The following is a 19,231-nucleotide window of genomic DNA, read 5'->3' as shown; positions in this document are numbered from 1 at the left end:
AATAAATTAAAACCAAGCTGACGTTATCCTGTGATATCATGTTGTAACCACACCTCTAACCCTAACCTTAAATTAAGACCAAAAAGCACATTTTTGTTTTCATAAATCTTTACAATACAGGCAATTTTGACTTTGCAGCTGGGGAAACCTGATGACAATAAAAATGTCAACCTGATGTTTCATAGGGGAGAGTGGGGTAAGTTGAGCCACCCTTGTTTCTAATACATACACAAAATTAAGAATTTGACCAAATAGGACTCTGCACTGACACACACACACACACACACACACACACACACACACACACACACACACACACACACACACACACACACACACACACACACACACACACACACACACACACACACACACACACACACACACACACACAGTTTCCACAATGGTGGGTTTACTTTTAATGATTGACAGGTGCAACACCCCTGTTAGATCACTTATCATTAGGATTCTTTTCCCAATGCAAAGTTGTGAAGTCAATACTTCTATTTAACTCTATGTGAACCTTTTGAATAGTAAATAAAGTCATATTGTTTCAACATATATCATCAAGCTTTAGATAGAAATGAAATATGAATAAATATTAAATATCTGCTCCATGTCAGAAGAGGGGGGAAGAGAGTACAGCCTATAATTTAACTTTACTGCAAAGGGAGGGACAGAAGACCTGCCCATAGATAATAATCAGAGAGCAGAGAGCATACATATAGTTACATATTAGGGACTCCACAAGAGGGGTGAACTGGAGGGCAAAGCACATCCAGGATCACCGTTTTAGGCATTTCCTTTGACATGGACCAACAATAACCTGTTCCAAAAGAGGTTTGGTTTTTAACATTAGAATGTCCAACCAACTCCAACCCAACAGGTTCATTATTTATACCTCAAGGTCCCCTAGTATCATTATTGGGGCCGTATCAGTTTGTGCACACAACCTGGTCGTACACCATCCACACCAAGCAAAAACAATGGTAATATCCCTGACTCCCTGATGTCCTCTATCTAATCAGGCCCAGATAAGGCTCCTCATATTGTCTCTTTCTAAAGACCTGCTGTCTCACTGCCTTGGCTTGAAGCTCCAACGTCCAACCGCATGCCTGACTGTCCGTCTCAGCTGTGACAAATGATTGACTGGGACTTTGCTCTCCTCCTCAGTCCTCCCCACCTCCACGACTATATCTCTGTTTTGTCTTCAAGGTCCACTGTCAAGATACTTGGACAAGCGGGAATACTCAGTAACAGAGAAGGCTAAGGAGGAAAAGAGTGTGGCTCTCAGTGAATCTCAAAGGGATTAATAAAATAAAAAATATCCTCTCTAACTGGAACAAAGTCGTACAAAGGCTCAGACAGTTTGGACACAGATTCATCAAGCATTTGGATGACCATATTTGGACAAACCGAAATTGAAGGAGAGAAACATCTTTCCACAGGTTGAAACTACGACAAGTGGGATATCACAACTGATCCTTGAGAATCAACCTGAAGCCAGTTTCTATTGACACATAAGACATTTAAGTCATAAGATCACAACACATCAGAGCACAGGGAGAGACAAGGTTGAAGGAATTATCAGAGGTGACCTCTACACATACAGGACACACAGGCCCAACCATGGAGGAGAGAAGGCGTGTGGGCTACTGTGTTCACAGAGAGGTGCTGGATGAGGGAAAAGTGGACCAGTTGGCTGAGAAATCAGATGTTAGAGTCCCTTTCTCTGAAAAGATCAGAGAGTCATTGAGGTAAGGTGATAACCTTACTTTAACCTAGCATACAAAAAAATGAAATGAAATGAAACTGTGACAAAACAGTGTTTAGTGTTGATGTCTCTAGAATGCTGTCTCAGAAATGACTCACAATTGAGTGAGTATTGTAAAGTATAATAATGCACATGGTTGGGTAGGTTAATTTGTAAATGTAATCAGTTACAAGATACCTGTCCAAAATTATGAGTAACACAACTTTTGAATTACTCAAACTCAGTAATGTAATCTGATTACTTTCCGTTACTTTTGGACTGCTTTTCCCCTAAAGTTGCCGTCTGTGATCTTAAGCACAACAAATTTGTAGCATTTACGAATTGGATTCGCAACATATCATATGAATTACCAAAAATCAGGGGGGAAAAAAATTTTTTTTGCTGTACACCACGTTCTACTGTCTGAAATTAGACAAAAGTTCTGAAGCATCACTTTGTGAGGCATCCATCAAATGCATTTGGTATGTCATTATAGGGATCTCTGACTCGTCATCAGACTCCTTCAGGTGGAACAAACTTAAACTTGCAAATGTTTTAAATTCTGAATTGAATGTCATTGAGTAAACAGAACGGTGTCGTCATGTATTTTCTTAATTCCCCGGGTACCGATGATTAATGAGGCAGCCCCCCGCACCTCTCTGACTTAAAGGGGTTGGGTTAAATGCGGAAGGCACATTTCGGTTGAATGCATTCAGTTGTGTAACTGACTAGGTATCCCCTTTCTCTTCCCTAAAACCAATCCAAGAAGTAATCATCCAATTTTTCAAAAGTATCTGTAATCTGATTACAAAATTTGAGCTGGTAACGGTCCTGTGTGGCTCAGTCGGTAGAGCATGGCGCTTGCAACGCCAAGCGTCGTGGGTTCGATTCCCGCTGGGGCCACCCATATGTAAAAGTAGTGCCCCCAGCCGACATGTAAGTCGCTTTGGACAAAAGCGTCTGCTAAATGGGATATATTATTATATTATATTATATATTATAACGTAACTGACTACAGTAAATATAATAACATCTGTAATGCTGGACAGTCTCAGTGTATCCTATGTTGTTCTAGCAGTTGGTCTAAGAGTACCTGAGTGTGCCTCTTAGTTCCCCCTACAGATGTGGGATCTTAATATGAGCAAGTTTGCTACAGCAGGAAAATGATTCTGCCGCAACCGGAAATGTCAATTATTAAGATCCTACACCTGTATGTCTCAGTAGGTCCTGTGTGCCTGTTTCAGGGCTTTAAGAGATGATCGGTACTCAATTTACTGTTGTCATACCAGGGTTAAAACATTAGAACTGGAAACAGTAGAACAGTAGAACATTAGAGGCGAAACTCATATGAGGCGTACCCTCATAAACCATATGTCTCATTAGTGTTAGCTTTTCTAAGTCTCTCTGTGTGTGTGTGTGTGTGTGTGTGCGTGCGTGCGTGCGTGCGTGTGTGTGTGTGCGTGCGTGCGTGCGTGCGTGTGTGTCTTCTCTCAGGTGTTCTGGCCCCAAGCTGAAGAGTTGTATGTTGTCGTCTGTTCCTGTCCTCTCCTGGCTGCCTCGCTACTCCCTCAGAGACAACGCCATCGGAGACCTGATCTCAGGCATCAGTGTGGGCATCATGCACCTGCCACAAGGTCTGATTGCCTGACTAAATATAACGTCTGTATTTAAAACATCCTTTTATGTGTCTTGTATTATTGCCTTGTTACCCTCTTTAATAAACACATATTAACCATCTTTGAGTAACCTTTGAATATATGTTGTGTCACTGTAGGGATGGCCTATGCTCTGCTAGCAGCAGTGCCACCAGTGTTTGGTCTCTACTCTTCCTTTTACCCCATCCTCATCTACTTCATCTTTGGGTCGTCCAAACACATCTCTGTGGGTAAGTTCTTTACTATGTAGAGAGTGCAAACCATGTTTAATGTTTGATGTCACACACAGGGACCATGGGTCCTACTAATCACCCCAGACAATCCAAAACAACCCAAAACAACTCAAAACAGTTACCCTAAAGAACCTCAAATAACCTCTACATGCACAAACATTTCAGTCATACTTTTTTTATTATCTCTGCTATCGTGACAATATAGAATATAGTATCCTGAACCCAATAAAGCACAAACCAGTACCTGTTTGTGGTTGTTTTGGGTACTTTTGGATTGTTTTTGGTACTTTGGGGGTTCTTTTGGGGTGTTTTGGGTACCTTTTTTCGGTTGTTTGGGGTGTTTTAAGGACATTTTGGTTACTTTGGGGTTGTTTTGGGTATTTTGGGTTCTTTTGGGTTGGTTTGGGTACCTGTTTGGAGTTATTTGGGGTGATTAGTAGGACCCGAGATGACTATACCTTATTTTGCCATCCAGTGAACACAACACTAATGTTTTGCCTAGTCAGAACATTTCAAACTAACTACTTTACTGTACATAAACCTCTCTCTCTCTCTCTTAGGTACATATGCAGTGATGAGTGTGATGATTGGGGGAGTGACAGAGCGCTTGGCCCCAGACACTAACTTCATGATGTATGATAACGCCACCAATCAGAGTATGGTGGATGTTTTGGCTCGAGACACAGAGCGGGTGAAAGTGGCTGCTGCCGTTACTTTCTTGTCCGGCCTCTTCCAGGTAAATTTGACTGAACTTCCACTGCATGCCACAAGACTGTTAGCCTGCTGAGCTAAAGCCTAGAAAATCTTTAGGTCTCAGGCAAAGTTATTCATCATTACTTTTCTCCAAACTACCTGTTACATTAGCAGAGATTGTATGACAGCCTCTCCCGTGTGCGTGTGTGAATGTGTGTGTAGATGCTCCTGGGCCTGGTTCAGTTTGGCTTTGTGGTGACCTACCTGTCTGAGCCCCTGGTCAGAGGGTACACCACTGGAGCAGCCATCCACGTCATCGTCTCTCAGCTCAAGTACACCTTTGGCATCAGTCCAAAACGCCACAGCGGACCCTTCGCCCTGATATTTGTAAGTACTACAAACACACAGTTAAATGCATATACTCAAGCATGTGTCCTGTCCCATGTCCTGATGCCCATCTCTCTCTCTCTCTCTCTCTCTCTCTCTCTCTCTCTCTCTCTGTCTCTGTCTCTGTGTAGACGGTGATAGAGGTGTGCTATCTGGTGCCAGAAACCAACATAGGCACTCTAGTGGTGAGCCTGGTGTCCATCATTGGCCTCGTCATGGTCAAGGAGCTCAACACCTACCTGGGCAAAAAGCTGCCAGTACCCATTCCTGTAGAGCTGCTAGGGGTGAGTCACAGTCCCACTCCTCCTACACCCAACAGAGGATAAACAGATTAGTTCCCATCGTGAATGTTAGACCAATTAATGGCATTGAGATAAAATTGTTGTGCATTAACAATGGATAATGAAGTGGAATAGGAGGAACACTGTTAATGTAGAACAAAAATATAGTAACTTTATTTTGACCACATAAACAGCCAAACATTATTTTTATGAAAGTACAACAAGGTACTGTAACAACTATCTATAGATAGAGTATATTTTATTCAATCTAAGTTCCAACTGTGAAAAAAGTTGCTCTCTCTCTCTCTGACATTGACTTTAATAGCAGATTTTTTTTTTATACAAAAGATTATCTAGAAATAATGTATAATGTCCACTAATACCAAATGTGGATTCAAACATTGAATTAATCTCTTCGTCTGTCTGTTGTCAGATCATCATCGCCACGGTGGTCTCCTGGCAGGTCAACCTGGACGGGAAGTATGGAGTGGAAGTGGTGGGAGAGATCCCCTCTGGGTGAGGAGAGGAGCATTATACACACATAGAGATACACACATAGAGATACCGTCATTGAAAATAAGAATTTGTTCTTAACTGACTTGCCTAGTAAAATAAAAAAATAAAAAACATAGATACACAACCACATAGATACACAACCACAGATACATATTTGTTTAATGTTTTATTTTATTTCACCTTTATTTAACCAGGTAGGCTAGTTGAGAACAAGTTCTCATTTACAACTGCGATCTGGCCAAGATAAAGCAAAGCAGTGTGGCACAAACAACAACACAGAGTTACACATGGAATAACAAACATACAGTCAATAATACAATAGAAAAACTATATATACAGTGTGTACAAATGAGGTAGGATAAGGGAGGTAAGGCAATGAATAGGCAATAGTGGCTAAATAATTACAAAATAGCAATTAAAACACTGGAGTGATGGATGTGTAGAAGATAAGTGTGCAAGTAGAGATACTGGGGTGCAAAGGAGCAAAATAAAGAAAATAAATAACAGGAGCGGATGAGGTAGTTGGATGGGCTATTTACAGATGGGCTATGTACAGGTGCAGTGATCTGTGAGCTGCTCTGACAGCTGGTGCTTAAAGCTAGTGAGGGAGAAATGAGTCTCCAGCTTCAGTGATTTTTGCAGTTTGTTCCAGTCATTGGCAGCAGAGAACTGTAAGGAAAGGCGTGCGAAGGAAGAATTGGCTTTGGGGGTGACCAGTGAAATATACCTGCTGGAGCTCATGCTATGGGTGGGTGCTGCTATGGTGACCAGTGAGCTGAGATAATACGGGGATTTACCTATCAAATACTTGTAGATGACCTGGAGCCAGTGGGTTTGGAGATGAATATGAAGCGAGGGCCAGCCAACGAGAGCATTCAGGTCGCAGTGGTGGGTAGTATATGGGGCTTTGGTGACAAAACGGATGGCACTGTGATATACTGCATCCAATTTGCTGAGTAGAGTGTTGGAGGTTATTTTGTAAATGACATCGCCGAAGTCAAGGATCGGTAAGATAGTTAGTTTTATGAGGATATGTTTGGCAGCATGAGTGAAAGATGCTTTGTTGCGAAATAGGAAGCCAATTCTAGATTTAATTTTGGATTGGAGATGCTTAATGTGAGTCTGGAAGGAGAGTTTACAGTCTAACCAGACACCTAGGTATTTGTATTTGTCCACATATTCTAAGTCAGAACCGTCCAGAGTAGTGATGCTGGATGGGCGGGCAGTTGTGGGCAGCAATCGATTGAAGAGCATGCATTTAGTTTTACTTGCATTTAAGAGCAGTTGGAGGCCACGGAAGGAGAGTTGTATGGAATGAAGCTCGTCTAGAGGTTAGTTAACACAGTGTCCAAAGAAGGGCCAGAAGTATACAGAATGGTGTCGTCTGTGTTGAGGTGGATTAGAGAATCACCAGCAGCAAGAGCGAGCGACATCATTGATGTATATAGAGAAAAGAGTCATCCCGAGGATTGAACCCTGTGGCACACCCAAAGAGACTGCCAGAGGTCCGGACAACAGTTCCTCCGATTTGACATACTGAACTCTGTCTGAGAAGTAGTTGGTGAGCCAGGCGAGTCAGTCATTTGAGAAGCCAAGGCTGTTGAGTCTGCCGATAAGAATGTGGTAATTGACAGAGTTGAAAGGCTTGGCCAGGTCGGTAAATACAGCTGCACAGTATTGTCTCTTATAGATGGCGGTTATGATATCGTTTAGGACCTTGAGCGTGGCCGAGGTGCACCCATGACCAGCTCTGAAACCAGATTGCATAGCGGAGAAGGTATGGTGGGATTTCAAATGGTCGGTGATCTGTTTGTTTTACCTGTTATGGATCCCTTCGCGCGCCAATCCCTTTAGCGAATCGATTTGACAACATCTAATGAAATTGCAGAGCGCCAAATTCAAGCTACAGAAATATCAATATTCAAGATTCACGAAAATATAAGTATAATACATCAAAATAAAGCTTAACTTGTTAATCCAGCCGCAGTGTTAGATTTCAAAAAGGCTTTACGGCGAAAGCAGACCATGCGATTATCTGAGGACAGCACCCGCATACAAGCACTTGAAAATAATTTTCATCCAGGCAGGTGGCGACACAAAAGTCAGAAATAGCGATATAATAAATGCCTTACCTTTGAAGATCTTCTTCTGTTGGCACTCCAAAATGTCCCAGAAACATCACAAATTGTCCTTTTGTTCGATAATGTCCTTCTTTATATCCCCAAAATGTCAATTTATTTGGCGTGTTTGATTCAGAAATACACTGTTTCCAACTCGCCCAAAATGACTACAAAGTATCTAATAAGTTACCTGTAAACTTGGTCCAAACATTTCAAACAATGTTCCTAATCCATCCTAAGGTATCCTAAAACGTAAATAATCAATACAATTTAAGACGTAATATACTGTGTTCAATACCGGATAAAAACAATGTGAAGCGCGTTCCAGTTCACGCGCATCAAACAGTAGAGTCCACTTGGAATGATACTTACAATGAACAACCCTACTTCTTCATATCTCAAAAGAAAAACATCAATCAATTTCTAAAGACTGTTGACATCTAGTGGAAGCCATAGGAACTGCAACCAGGTCCCTATTAAATAGGGCTGAAAACAATGACCTCAATTTTTTTCCCACTGACAAATCAGTTCTGTTATACTCACAGACATTATTTGAACAGTTTTATGCATATCCTAGCTTCTGGGCCTGAGTAACAGGCAGTTTACTTTGGGCACGCTTTTCATTCGGACGTGAAAATACTGCCCCTATCCCTAAGACATTTTAACTTGGCTTTCGAAGACCTTAGAAAGGCAGGGTAGGATAGATATAGGTCTGTAGCAGTTTGGGTCTAGAGTGTTACCCCCTTTTGAAGAGGGGGATGACTGCGGCAGCTTTCCAATCTTTGGGGATCTCAGACGATATGAAAGAGAGGTTGAACAGGCTAGTAATAGGGGTTGGAACAAATTTAGCGGATAATTTTTGAAAGAGAGGGTCCAAAATGTCTAACCCGGCTGATTTGTAGGGGTCCAGATTTTGCAGCACTTTCAGAACATCAGCTATCTGGAAAGTAGAAATGGGGGAAGCTTGGGCAAGTTGCTTTGGGGGGCGCAGAGCTGTTGACCAGGGTAGAGGTAGCCAGGTGGAAAGCATGGCCAGCTGTAGAAAAATGCTTATTGAAATTCTCAATTATCGCAGATTTATTGGTGGTGACAGTGTTTCCTAGCCTGAGTGCAGTGGGCAGCTGGGAGGATGTGCTCTTATTCTTTAGTGTCCCAGAACATTTTGGAGTTTGTGCTGCAGGATGCACATTTCTGCTTGAAAAAGCTAGCCTTTGCTTTCCTAACTGCCTGTGTATATTGGTTCCTAACATTCCTGAAATGTTGCACATCGCGTTGGCTATTCGATACATAACCACATAGATACACAACCACAGATACATAACCACAGATACACAACCACATAGATACACAACCACAGATACACAACCACATAGATACACAACCACAGATACACAACCACATAGATACACAACCACAGATACATAACCACATAGATACACAACCACAGATACATAACCACATAGATACACAACCACAGATACATAACCACATAGATACACAACCACATAGATACAACCACAGATACACAACCACATAAATACAAAACAACATACAGTACATACACAGCCATAACAGCCCATATCCCAGATACTCAGTCACATAGTCTAACTACACAACCACTCGTACAGATGCCATTATACCTAGCTATACAACCACCAAACTACAGTACACAACATGATCAAACAAAGATATCATTGTCAACGAGAATAATGTTACCCTTGTTTCTCTTCCCTAGTCTACAGCCCCCTGTCATGCCTACAGCCTCTCTATTTGGGCAGGTGATAGGTGATGCCTTTGCTCTGTCTGTGGTTGGCTACGGCATTGCCATCTCCCTCGGACGGATCTTTGCCCTAAAATATGGCTACAAAGTTGACAGCAACCAGGTAAAATCATTGTCAATGACTATGTGATTGTAAATCTCTCTGGGTGTGGTTGTTGTAATGTGTGGCATGCACTACTTGTGAATGACTGGTTGTGCTATTCACTCCCCCATTTACTGAAGAAAGTGGTCTCTACCTGGTTTAGGAATTGATAGCCCTGGGTCTCAGCAACACCATTGGAGGGGTGTTTCAGTGCTTTGCAATCAGTTGCTCCATGTCCCGCACCATGGTACAGGAAAGCACTGGGGGCAAGACTCAGGTACAGACTCCTCTCATTATGACAGTAGTCATACATTATTCTGTAGTCATACATTATTCTGTTGCATTGATAAGTGGGTTCATTAAAAAACACTTGAAGAGTTAATTAAAACTACATCACACACCCACGTGGGTTCATTAAAACACATATAATTAGTTGTATAGCTCATCATTTAAACAGACAGGGCTCAATATTCACAACATTACACAATTACAGGAGGGCCTGGTTGTTGTCTGTTTTAACCCTCACTGATCCATCACTCTCTCCCTCCCAGGTGGCGAGTGCTCTTTCAGCCATGGTGATTCTGGTCATCATGCTGTGGATTGGTGCTCTCTTTGAAGAGCTGCCAAAGGTACCATTCTATTAGCTGTTTGTTAATAGACTGAGGTGGTTCTGTGTGTGATTGTGATTGGTGGCTGTCGCTCTGTCCACCAGGCCGTGTTGGCAGCCATAATCTATGTGAACCTGCAAGGGATGATGAAGCAGTTCATGGACATCCCAACTCTGTGGAAGAGCAATAAAGTGGATATGGTGAGTGAGTGAGAGAGAGATGGAAGGGGGAGAGAGAGAGCAGGGAGAGATGAAGGAGGAGAGAGGAGAAAGAGGGCGGGGGAGGAGGGGGAGGGGGATATATTGGAGAGGAAGGAGGAGAGCAGAAAGAGGGCGGGGGAGGAGGGGGATATATTATAGAGATCAAGGAGGAGAGTGGAGAAAGAGGGTGGGGGGAGGAGGGGGATATATTATAGAGATCAAGGAGGAGAGTGGAGAAAGAGGGCGGGGGGAGGAGAGGTAGGGGGATATATTGAAGAGATGAAGGAGGAGAGCGGAGAAAGAGGGCAGGGGGAGGAGGGGTAGGGGGATATATTGGAGAGATGAAGGAGGAGAGCAGAGAAAGAGGGCGTGGGGAGGAGGGGTAGGGGGATATATTGAAGAGATGAAGGAGGAGAGCGGAGAAAGAGGGCAGGGGGAGGAGGGGTAGGGGGATATATTGGAGAGATGAAGGAGGAGAGCAGAGAAAGAGGGCGTGGGGAGGAGGGGTAGGGGGATATATTGGGGAGATGAAGGAGGAGAGAGGAGAAAGAGGGCGGGGAAGGAGGGGGAGGGGGATATATTGGAGAGATGAATTAGGAGAGGAGAAAGAGGCCGGGGGAGGAGGGGGAGGGGGATATATTATAGAGATGAAGGAGGAGAGTGGAGAAAGAGGGCGGGGGGAGGAGGGGGATATATTGGAGAGATGAAGGAGGAGAGCGGAGAAAGAGGGCGGGGGAGGAGGGGGATATATTATAGAGATGAAGGAGGAGAGCGGAGAAAGAGGGCGGGGGGAGGAGGGGGAGGGGGATATATTGGAGAGATGAAGGAGGAGAGCAGAGAAAGAGGGCAGGGGGAGGAGGGGTAGGGGAATATATTGTAGAGATGAAAGAGGAGAGGAGAAAGAGGGTGGAGGGGGAGGGGGATATATTGGAGAGATGAAGGAGGAGATGAGAAAGAGGGTGGGGGAGGAGGGGTAGGGGAATATATTGGAGAGATGAAAGAGGAGAGGAGAAAGAGGGTGGAGGGGGAGGGGGATATATTGGAGAGATGAAGGAGGAGAGGAGAAAGAGGGTGGGGGAGGAGGGGTAGGGGAATATATTGGAGAGATGAAGGGGGAGAGGAGAAAGAGGGCGGAGGGGGAGGGGGAGGGGGATATATTGGAGAGATGAAGAAGGAGAGTGGAGAAAGAGGGCGGGGGGAGGAGGGGTAGAGGGATATATTGGAGAGATGAAAGAGGAGAGGAGAAAGAGGGTGGAGGGGGAGGGGGATATATTGGAGAGATGAAGGAGGAGAGGAGAAAGAGGGTGGAGGGAGAGGGGGATATATTGGAGAGATGAAGAAGGAGAGTGGAGAAAGAGGGCAGGGGGAGGAGGGGAAGAGGGATATATTGGAGAGATGAAAGAGGAGAGGAGAAAGAGGGTGGAGGGGGATATATTGGAGAGATGAAGGAGGAGAGGAGAAAGAGGGCGGGGGGAGGAGGGGTAGGGGAATATATTGGAGAGATGAAAGAGGAGAGGAGAAAGAGGGTGGAGGGGGAGGGGGATATATTGGAGAGATGAAGGAGGAGAGGAGAAAGAGGGTGGGGGAGGAGGGGTAGGGGAATATATTGGAGAGATGAAGGGGGAGAGGAGAAAGAGGGCGGAGGGGGAGGGGGAGGGGGATATATTGGAGAGATGAAGGAGGAGAGGAGAAAGAGGGTGGGGGAGGAGGGGTAGGGGAATATATTGGAGAGATGAAAGAGGAGAGGAGAAAGAGGGTGGAGGGGGAGGGGGATATATTGGAGAGATGAAGGAGGAGAGGAGAAAGAGGGTGGGGGAGGAGGGGGTAGGGGAATATATTGGAGAGATGAAGGGGGAGAGGAGAAAGAGGGCGGAGGGGGAGGGGGAGGGGGATATATTGGAGAGATGAAGAAGGAGAGTGGAGAAAGAGGGCGGGGGAGGAGGGGTAGAGGGATATATTGGAGAGATGAAAGAGGAGAGGAGAAAGAGGGTGGAGGGGGAGGGGGATATATTGGAGAGATGAAGGAGGAGAGGAGAAAGAGGGTGGAGGGAGAGGGGGATATATTGGAGAGATGAAGAAGGAGAGTGGAGAAAGAGGGCGGGGGGAGGAGGGGAAGAGGGATATATTGGAGAGATGAAGGAGGAGAGAGGAGAAAGGGGGTGGGGGAGGAGGGGGGGGGGATATATTGGAGAGATGAAGGAGGAGAGGAGAAATAGGGCGGGGGGAGGAGGGGTAGGGGGGTATATTGGAGAGATGAAGGAGGAGAGTGGAGAAAGAGGGCGGAGGGAGGAGGGGTAGAGGGATATATTGGAGAGATGAAGGAGGAGAGAGGAGAAAGAGGGCGGAGGGAGGAGGGGTAGAGGGATATATTGGAGAGATGAAGGAGGAGAGAGGAGAGAGGGCGGAGGGGGATGGGGATATATTGGAGAGATGAAGGAGGAGAGTGGAGAAAGAGGGCGGGGGGAGGAGGGGTAGAGGGATATATTGGAGAGATGAAGGAGGAGAGAGGAGAGAGGGCGGAGGGGGATGGGGATATATTGGAGAGTTTAAAAAATATATTTTACCTTTATTTAACTAGGCAAGTCAGTTAAGAACAAATTCTTATTTTCAATGACGGCCTGTTCAGGGGCAGAACGACAGATTTGTACCTTGTCAGCTCGGGGGTTTGAACTTGCAACCTTCTAACCACTAGGAGGAGAGAGGAGAAAGAGGGTGGGGGAGGAGGGGTAGGGGGATATATTGGAGAGATGGAGTGGAGAAAGAGGGCGGAGGGGGAGGAGGGGGAGGGGGGTATATTGGAGAGATGAAAGGAGGAGAGTGGAGAAGGAGGGCGGGGGGAGGAGGGGGAGGGGGGGATATATTGGAGAGATGGAGTGGAGAAAGAGGGCGGAGGGGGAGGAGGGGGAGGGGGGCATATTGGAGAGATGAAGGAGGAGAGGAGAAAGAGGGCGGAGGGGGAGGGGGGGGGGGGGTATATTGGAGAGATGAAGGAGGAGAGGAGAAAGAGGGCGGAGGGGGAGGAGGGGGAGGGGGGTATATTGGAGAGATGAAGGAGGAGAGCGGAGAAAGAGAATAGAGGGGCAAAAGGGGAGGATGAGCTAGATTTTATTTAATTGTTTTTTCCTCACAGAGGTAATATGATCCCATAGTAGAAACAGAAGTCTCAGGGGTAAAGTGAGAGAGTTTGGTGAGGGAGGAGGATGTGTGTTAACTTTCGTCTGTCTGCCCCCCCCCCTCTCCCTAGCTGGTGTGGGTGGCCACTCTGATCCTGACCGTGCTCTTCAATCCTGACATTGGCCTGGCAGCCTCCATTGCCTTCTCCATGCTCACGGTCATCTTCAGGACCCAGCTGTGAGTACACAACTGCTCTCACACACTCACACACACACACACTAGAGTGTACACGCACCCTTGTTTCTAATACATACACAAAATTAAGAATTTGACCAAATAGGCCGCTGCATTGACACACACACACACACACACACACACACACACACACACACACACACACACACACACACACAAAACTATCCCAGACAGACTCCACCTAACCACAGACATCCAACACTATTCATTTGGATCTACCCCACACATCATTAAACCACCCATTCACTCTTAAAAGTCATTTTAACAGATTTAAAGGGGACGAGATGTCATATCGCTACACTTGTGAAACTATCTTTGAAAAAACATACCAAATTGTGTAATAAATTGTGTGTTAAATCGCTACACCTGTCTATTTGTCCCTTTCAGGCCGAAGTACTCCCTCCTAGGGCAAGTCCCTGAGACCGACATCTACAGACCAGTGGAGAACTATAATCAGGTATGCATCCATGGCAACAGGATATAAAAACATACAGCATGTATTCAGTTACTCTCTATTCATACTGCCACTCAATCAAGAGGGAGTCTTCAACGTGTAGGTATCAGGTCTATGTCTGTGGAGGTGTTTCACTTTGGTTTTCTACAGTATATCAGTTGTAAGGTATACTTCAACTAGGGTCTGGGGTGACGTTGCCCCTAGTTACAGATCTAGGATCAGCTTCACCTCCCCAATCATATTCTTAATACTGGAATCATTAGTTGCAACATCCATTTTTGGACTTATAAATGAATGATATACACCCATTGATTCTAGAAGAATATCATTTATAAATGCCTTAACTGTCGTAACCGATCAGAACCCAAAATATTAGCTGTTTTACTCCAATGTTTGTAAACAACTATCCCTCCGCTTTTTACCACAACAGTGGCAGGGTAACCACTTTGGTATTGTTTCAATCATAGCCGCGGGAAATAGGGGTGCTGAGGGTGATGCAGCACCCACTGAAAAAACATCAATAAATACAAAGGATTTTTCCCCAAAAGTATTGCACTGGGCCTTTACAAGTCCTGTATTAGCGGACCCATACAGACATCTGTAGCATGGCCAAACCTTTTTCCAGCACCCCTCCCACCTTAGTCTTTATTATAATAAGAGCATTGATAAAAATCACCATTGTCTCTCAGGTGAATGAGATCCCTGGTGTGGTGATCTTCCGCTCCTCTGCGACTCTCTACTTTGCCAACGCTGAGATGTACCAAGATGCCCTGGCAGAGAAGGTGAGGTCACAGGAATTACTATGCACTACACATACTTTGTCAAAACGCCTGCCCTGTTTTGCTTCCATTCTGCTGTGTGCGTATGGAGAGCGTGACAGACATTGTTAGGGTGGCATCTCTTCCTCTCTCCTCTCTACAACCCCATTATGCTGTCATGTTCCAAGGCAGGAATAATAAAAGATGATAGATGTCTCACTCCCTTGCTATTGCGTCTCCAGAGTGGGATTGACATCATCAAGCTCATCTCCCAAAAGAAGAAAGCAGAGGCCAAGAGACTGAGGAAGGAAAAGAAGGAGGCCAGGAAAGCCAAGAGGGACGCAAAGAAGAATGCACAGGAATGGGTGAGGAGGAGGAGTGGCACTGAAGAGATCATTCCAGTCTGTTTGTATATCTCCAATGAAATCCACTAATATGGTCAATGTGTTCGGAGAGTATTGGATTACTATGCAGGTAATGTGTTGGGTGAGTGTCTTATGGATGATCCATCCATATCTTGTCCTGTCCAGGAAGGCGAGCCAGACAGTTCGGAGAACGAGGTGGAGAAGGGTGTGGCCACAGTGGAGGAAGGGAGTAAACCTGACTCCACCCTTCCTCGTGCCATCATCCTGGAACTGAGTCCAGTCAACTTCCTGGATACTGTGGGCGTCAAGACTCTACGCAATGTGAGTCGTCTGTATGCATTGATATCCATCTTACTCAACCTTTTAACCTGTTCTGCCAGCTTACCTCGCTCTTTCTCTCCCTCTATGTTCTCTGATAAAATGCAAAAAAATGCAATGTTGCCAAAATGAGAGACACAATTCAAGCAAAATTAATGGAGCAGTCTCTTTCTCGCTCTCTCTGACCTGACCTTTGACCTCTCTGGTGCTGCTTCAGATCCAAAGAGACTACGGTGATATCGGTGTAGAGGTGGTCCTGTGTGGATGTCAGAGTGAGTGTTACATTTTCCATGTACTATTACCAAAACCTCCAATGCTAAACATACAGCACTGTAACATACATACCCTGGGTGCTGAAAATAGTGTGTGTTCCTGTAGTTGTTTCTGTGTTTTTCATCATGTTTTCTGAGTTATTTACTTGCATTCTCTTATGGAATTGCTTATCATTACTAATTATACAGGCAAAAATCACTAAAGTGGCCAATGTTTAGGTAGTTAAGAATGTTGATTAACCATAATTATGAATGTTTGATCACATCACTCACTACTCTCTCCCCATCCATTCCTCCCTCCTCTCTCTCTCTCTCTCGCTCTCTCTCTTTCTGTAGCTGGTGTTATTGAGAACCTGGAGAGTGGAGGGTTCTTCAGTGAGAAAGTTAGCAAAGCATCTCTCTTCTCCTCAATCCACGATGCAGTGCTTCACTGTCAGACAGACAGGGCCAAGATGAACAAAGATGACGAGGTGAAACATACTAACACACATGGGCACGACACGTGCACGAACACACAAGCATGTCTACACAAATATACACACACACACACACAAACACACTCACATTATTTTACTAAAATAATGTGAACCTGTTTATATTGTTTATACACACAAATGGTTATTTTCAAACATTTGGTTTTGTTGGGTTTAGGTGTTGGTTGCTGGCAGCTCTGTTTTAGCATTTAGTTGCAAGCGTGACTATTCTACAGCTCCACAGGGAGATTGTACATGTCTGTGGTAGTTGGTCAGGGAACACACAGTACAGTCAGGGAATGTTTTACCAGTGATTAGGCAGGTTATACTGATAGATCCTGAAAAGCCTTCTCTGAAAGTGTCAAGCGGTGTTTAGAATACACAGCCTCTGACCTAAGCCTCTCTGAAGCATTGTGCAGAGACTATGTTATGAAACTGCCGAGGGTGGTGGCTGTGTTGAAACAGGAAGTGCCATTAACTTCACAAGATCTTCCTCTCAAACCAATAAACTCAGTCTGCTAACATTATGTGCCGGGTGGCCCCAAACATCTATGTGACTATACAAGAGTGGTCCACAATGTACGTGACCCTGGGTGGAGCTTTTGCCTTTAGTTTTAGATTGTAGTTGTTAACTATTTATAACCAAACCAGCCATGGTATAACACTCTGTCCTCTCCTCGTTTCTCCCCACTCTCTCTCTCTCTCTCTCTCGCCTGCCTGTCTTTCTCTATCTCCCTCTCTGCTCTCTAGGAAATGCAAGCGACTCATTTCTGAATACTGAGGGTAATGGAGGCATCTTTCTGTATGGGACTTGGGTACTTATTAAAAAGTTCAGAATACTTGACATTCATATTATGTCCACATATTACGACACAGAAAGAAAGTATGAAAGAAAGAAAGTATCAAAACGAGACACAGATACAAACACTTCAACGAGACACACAAACCTTGACAACCCCAGATGAATGTTAGCCTTGTACTCCATGCAATGTGCCAAGGATGTACATTGAAACAGAATAGTATTATTCTATGACCTTCCTATAAGCAAATAGATACACCTTTGGGGAAACTTTTATATTGAAAGATATTTACATTTTCTGTGCTAAATAAACTATTGTATATGTATTGTTTAAATTGATAACAAATAAAAAAAAACATCTAAAAACATGTTTCTCTTCATACCTAACTTTATATTTGTTGTAGGAAGAATAGTGTTAGTTATCTGTTGTGATTGTCAACATACATGTTTGATTCTATATTGCAGAGATGCATTGTGTTCAGAGTCATGTCTATATCAGTTCATTGTCAAATGTTCAATGTCAATCAAAATAATGACTTAATGTTCAATAGTATCTGCATGTGCTGTGTCATATAATCTTCATTTACTGATGTAGCTAAGCTTGTGCTCAGGATGCAGAGCATGATGTATAGGTACGCTGTTATCTCATGTTCTACCACCCAAGGCAGTGTTCAGAGTGTCAACAACATATGCTGCCTATATCTCTTAAAGGCACAGGCAGGAGAGAGTGTTAGAAAAGACTATATGATACCGAGAGACTGAGAAACAGCTTCTGTCACCAGGCCATTAGACTGTTAAACAGCCATCACTAGCAAGGTACCTTCCCGGTACTCTGCCCTGCACCATAAGACTAATGCCCCATGTATAGAGAGATATTGAACACTGGCCACTTCATATACTGTTTACTCACTGTGTATGTACAGTTGAAGTTGGAAGTTTTTCCAACCACTGCACAAATTTCTTGTTAACAAACTATAGTTGTGGCATGTCGGTTAGGACATCTACTTTGTGTATGTCAGAGGCTTTTGTATTCCAAACACCGCTTGACGCTTTCAGAGAAGGCTTTTCAGGATCTATCAGTATAACCTGCCTAATCACTGGTAAAACATTCCCTGACTGTACTGTGTGTTCCCTGACCAACTACCACAGACATGTACAATCTCCCTGTGGAGCTGTAGAATAGTCACGCTTGCAACTCAACATATCAAATCAACGTGTATTGGTTGCGTACACAGATGTGCGCATTTTAAAGTAGGTACAGCAAAATGCTTATGTTACTAGCTCCATCACTGCAGTATAATGTCTAGCAAATGCTATACAAATACACAAACGGAAGTCGTGACAGTACTTTGGTGCCGAAAAGTGCAAATCAATCCCAGAACAACAGCAAATGACCTTGTGAAGATGCTGGAGGAAACTGGTACAAAAGTATCTATATCCACAGTAAAATGAGTCCTATATCGACACAACCTGAAAGGACACACACACATGGCCAAAAACAAAGAAATAGAAAACATAGACTTTCCCACCAGAGTCACACCCTGACCTAACCAAACATAGAGAATAAAAAGGATCTCTAAGGTCAAGCAAAGAGGCACTGAGTTTAAAGGTAGGCCTTAAAAATACATCCACAGGTACACCTCCAATTGACTCAAATGATGCCAATTAGCCTTTCAGAAGCTTCTAACGCCATGACACAATTTTCTGGAATTTTCCAAGCTGTTTAAAGGCACAGTCAGCTTCGTGTATGTAAACTTCTGACCCACTGGAATTGTGATACAATGAATTACAAGTGAAATAATCTGTCTGTAAACAATTGTTGGAAAAATTACTTGTGTCATGCACAAAGTAGATGTCCTGACCAACTTGCCAAAACTATAGTTTGTTAACAAGAAATTTGTGGAGTGGTTGAAAAACGAGTTTTAATGACTCCAACCTTAGTGTATGTAAACTTTCAACTTCAACTGTACTGTCTAAACACACCACATATTTATATTTTTCCTGTGGATTCTGACACTGCTCACTCTAATATACGTGTCTCCTTGGATTGTTAATTGGACTCATTCTGCCATTTCTTGATTTCGTTTTAGATCATTTGTGCATTTGTATAGCATT

General features: G+C 44.0%; 1 protein-coding gene across 1 annotated transcript; it reads left to right on the top strand.

The window, feature by feature from the left end:
• The first annotated feature begins 1,237 nt into the window (after positions 1–1,237).
• Positions 1,238–17,467, top strand: LOC135527542 (solute carrier family 26 member 6). The gene is made up of 19 exons (XM_064956042.1): positions 1,238–1,757; positions 3,248–3,387; positions 3,528–3,638; positions 4,202–4,377; positions 4,557–4,721; positions 4,853–5,005; positions 5,436–5,518; positions 9,374–9,521; positions 9,664–9,777; positions 10,052–10,129; positions 10,213–10,308; positions 13,553–13,659; positions 14,065–14,134; positions 14,821–14,913; positions 15,132–15,254; positions 15,420–15,575; positions 15,790–15,844; positions 16,181–16,314; positions 17,068–17,467. Exons 1-19 carry the CDS (start codon positions 1,630–1,632, stop codon positions 17,089–17,091), a joined length of 2,154 nt encoding a protein of 717 aa, XP_064812114.1. The 5' UTR covers positions 1,238–1,629; the 3' UTR covers positions 17,092–17,467.
• The last annotated feature ends 1,764 nt before the right edge of the window (positions 17,468–19,231 follow it).

Source organism: Oncorhynchus masou, chromosome 33 (assembly GCF_036934945.1).
Source record: "Oncorhynchus masou masou isolate Uvic2021 chromosome 33, UVic_Omas_1.1, whole genome shotgun sequence".
NCBI lineage: Eukaryota > Metazoa > Chordata > Actinopteri > Salmoniformes > Salmonidae > Oncorhynchus > Oncorhynchus masou.
This window is presented reverse-complemented; position numbering and strand designations above follow the sequence as displayed.

Coding starts and splice junctions, on each gene's coding strand:
- LOC135527542 (XM_064956042.1), top strand. CDS start 1,630: ATGGAGGAGAGAAGGCGTGTGGGCTACTGTGTTCACAGAGAGGTGCTG. Junction 4,378..4,556: donor TCTTGTCCGGCCTCTTCCAG/GTAAATTTGACT, acceptor ATGTGTGTGTAG/ATGCTCCTGGGCCTGGTTCA. Junction 16,315..17,067: donor AGATGAACAAAGATGACGAG/GTGAAACATACT, acceptor TCTGCTCTCTAG/GAAATGCAAGCGACTCATTT.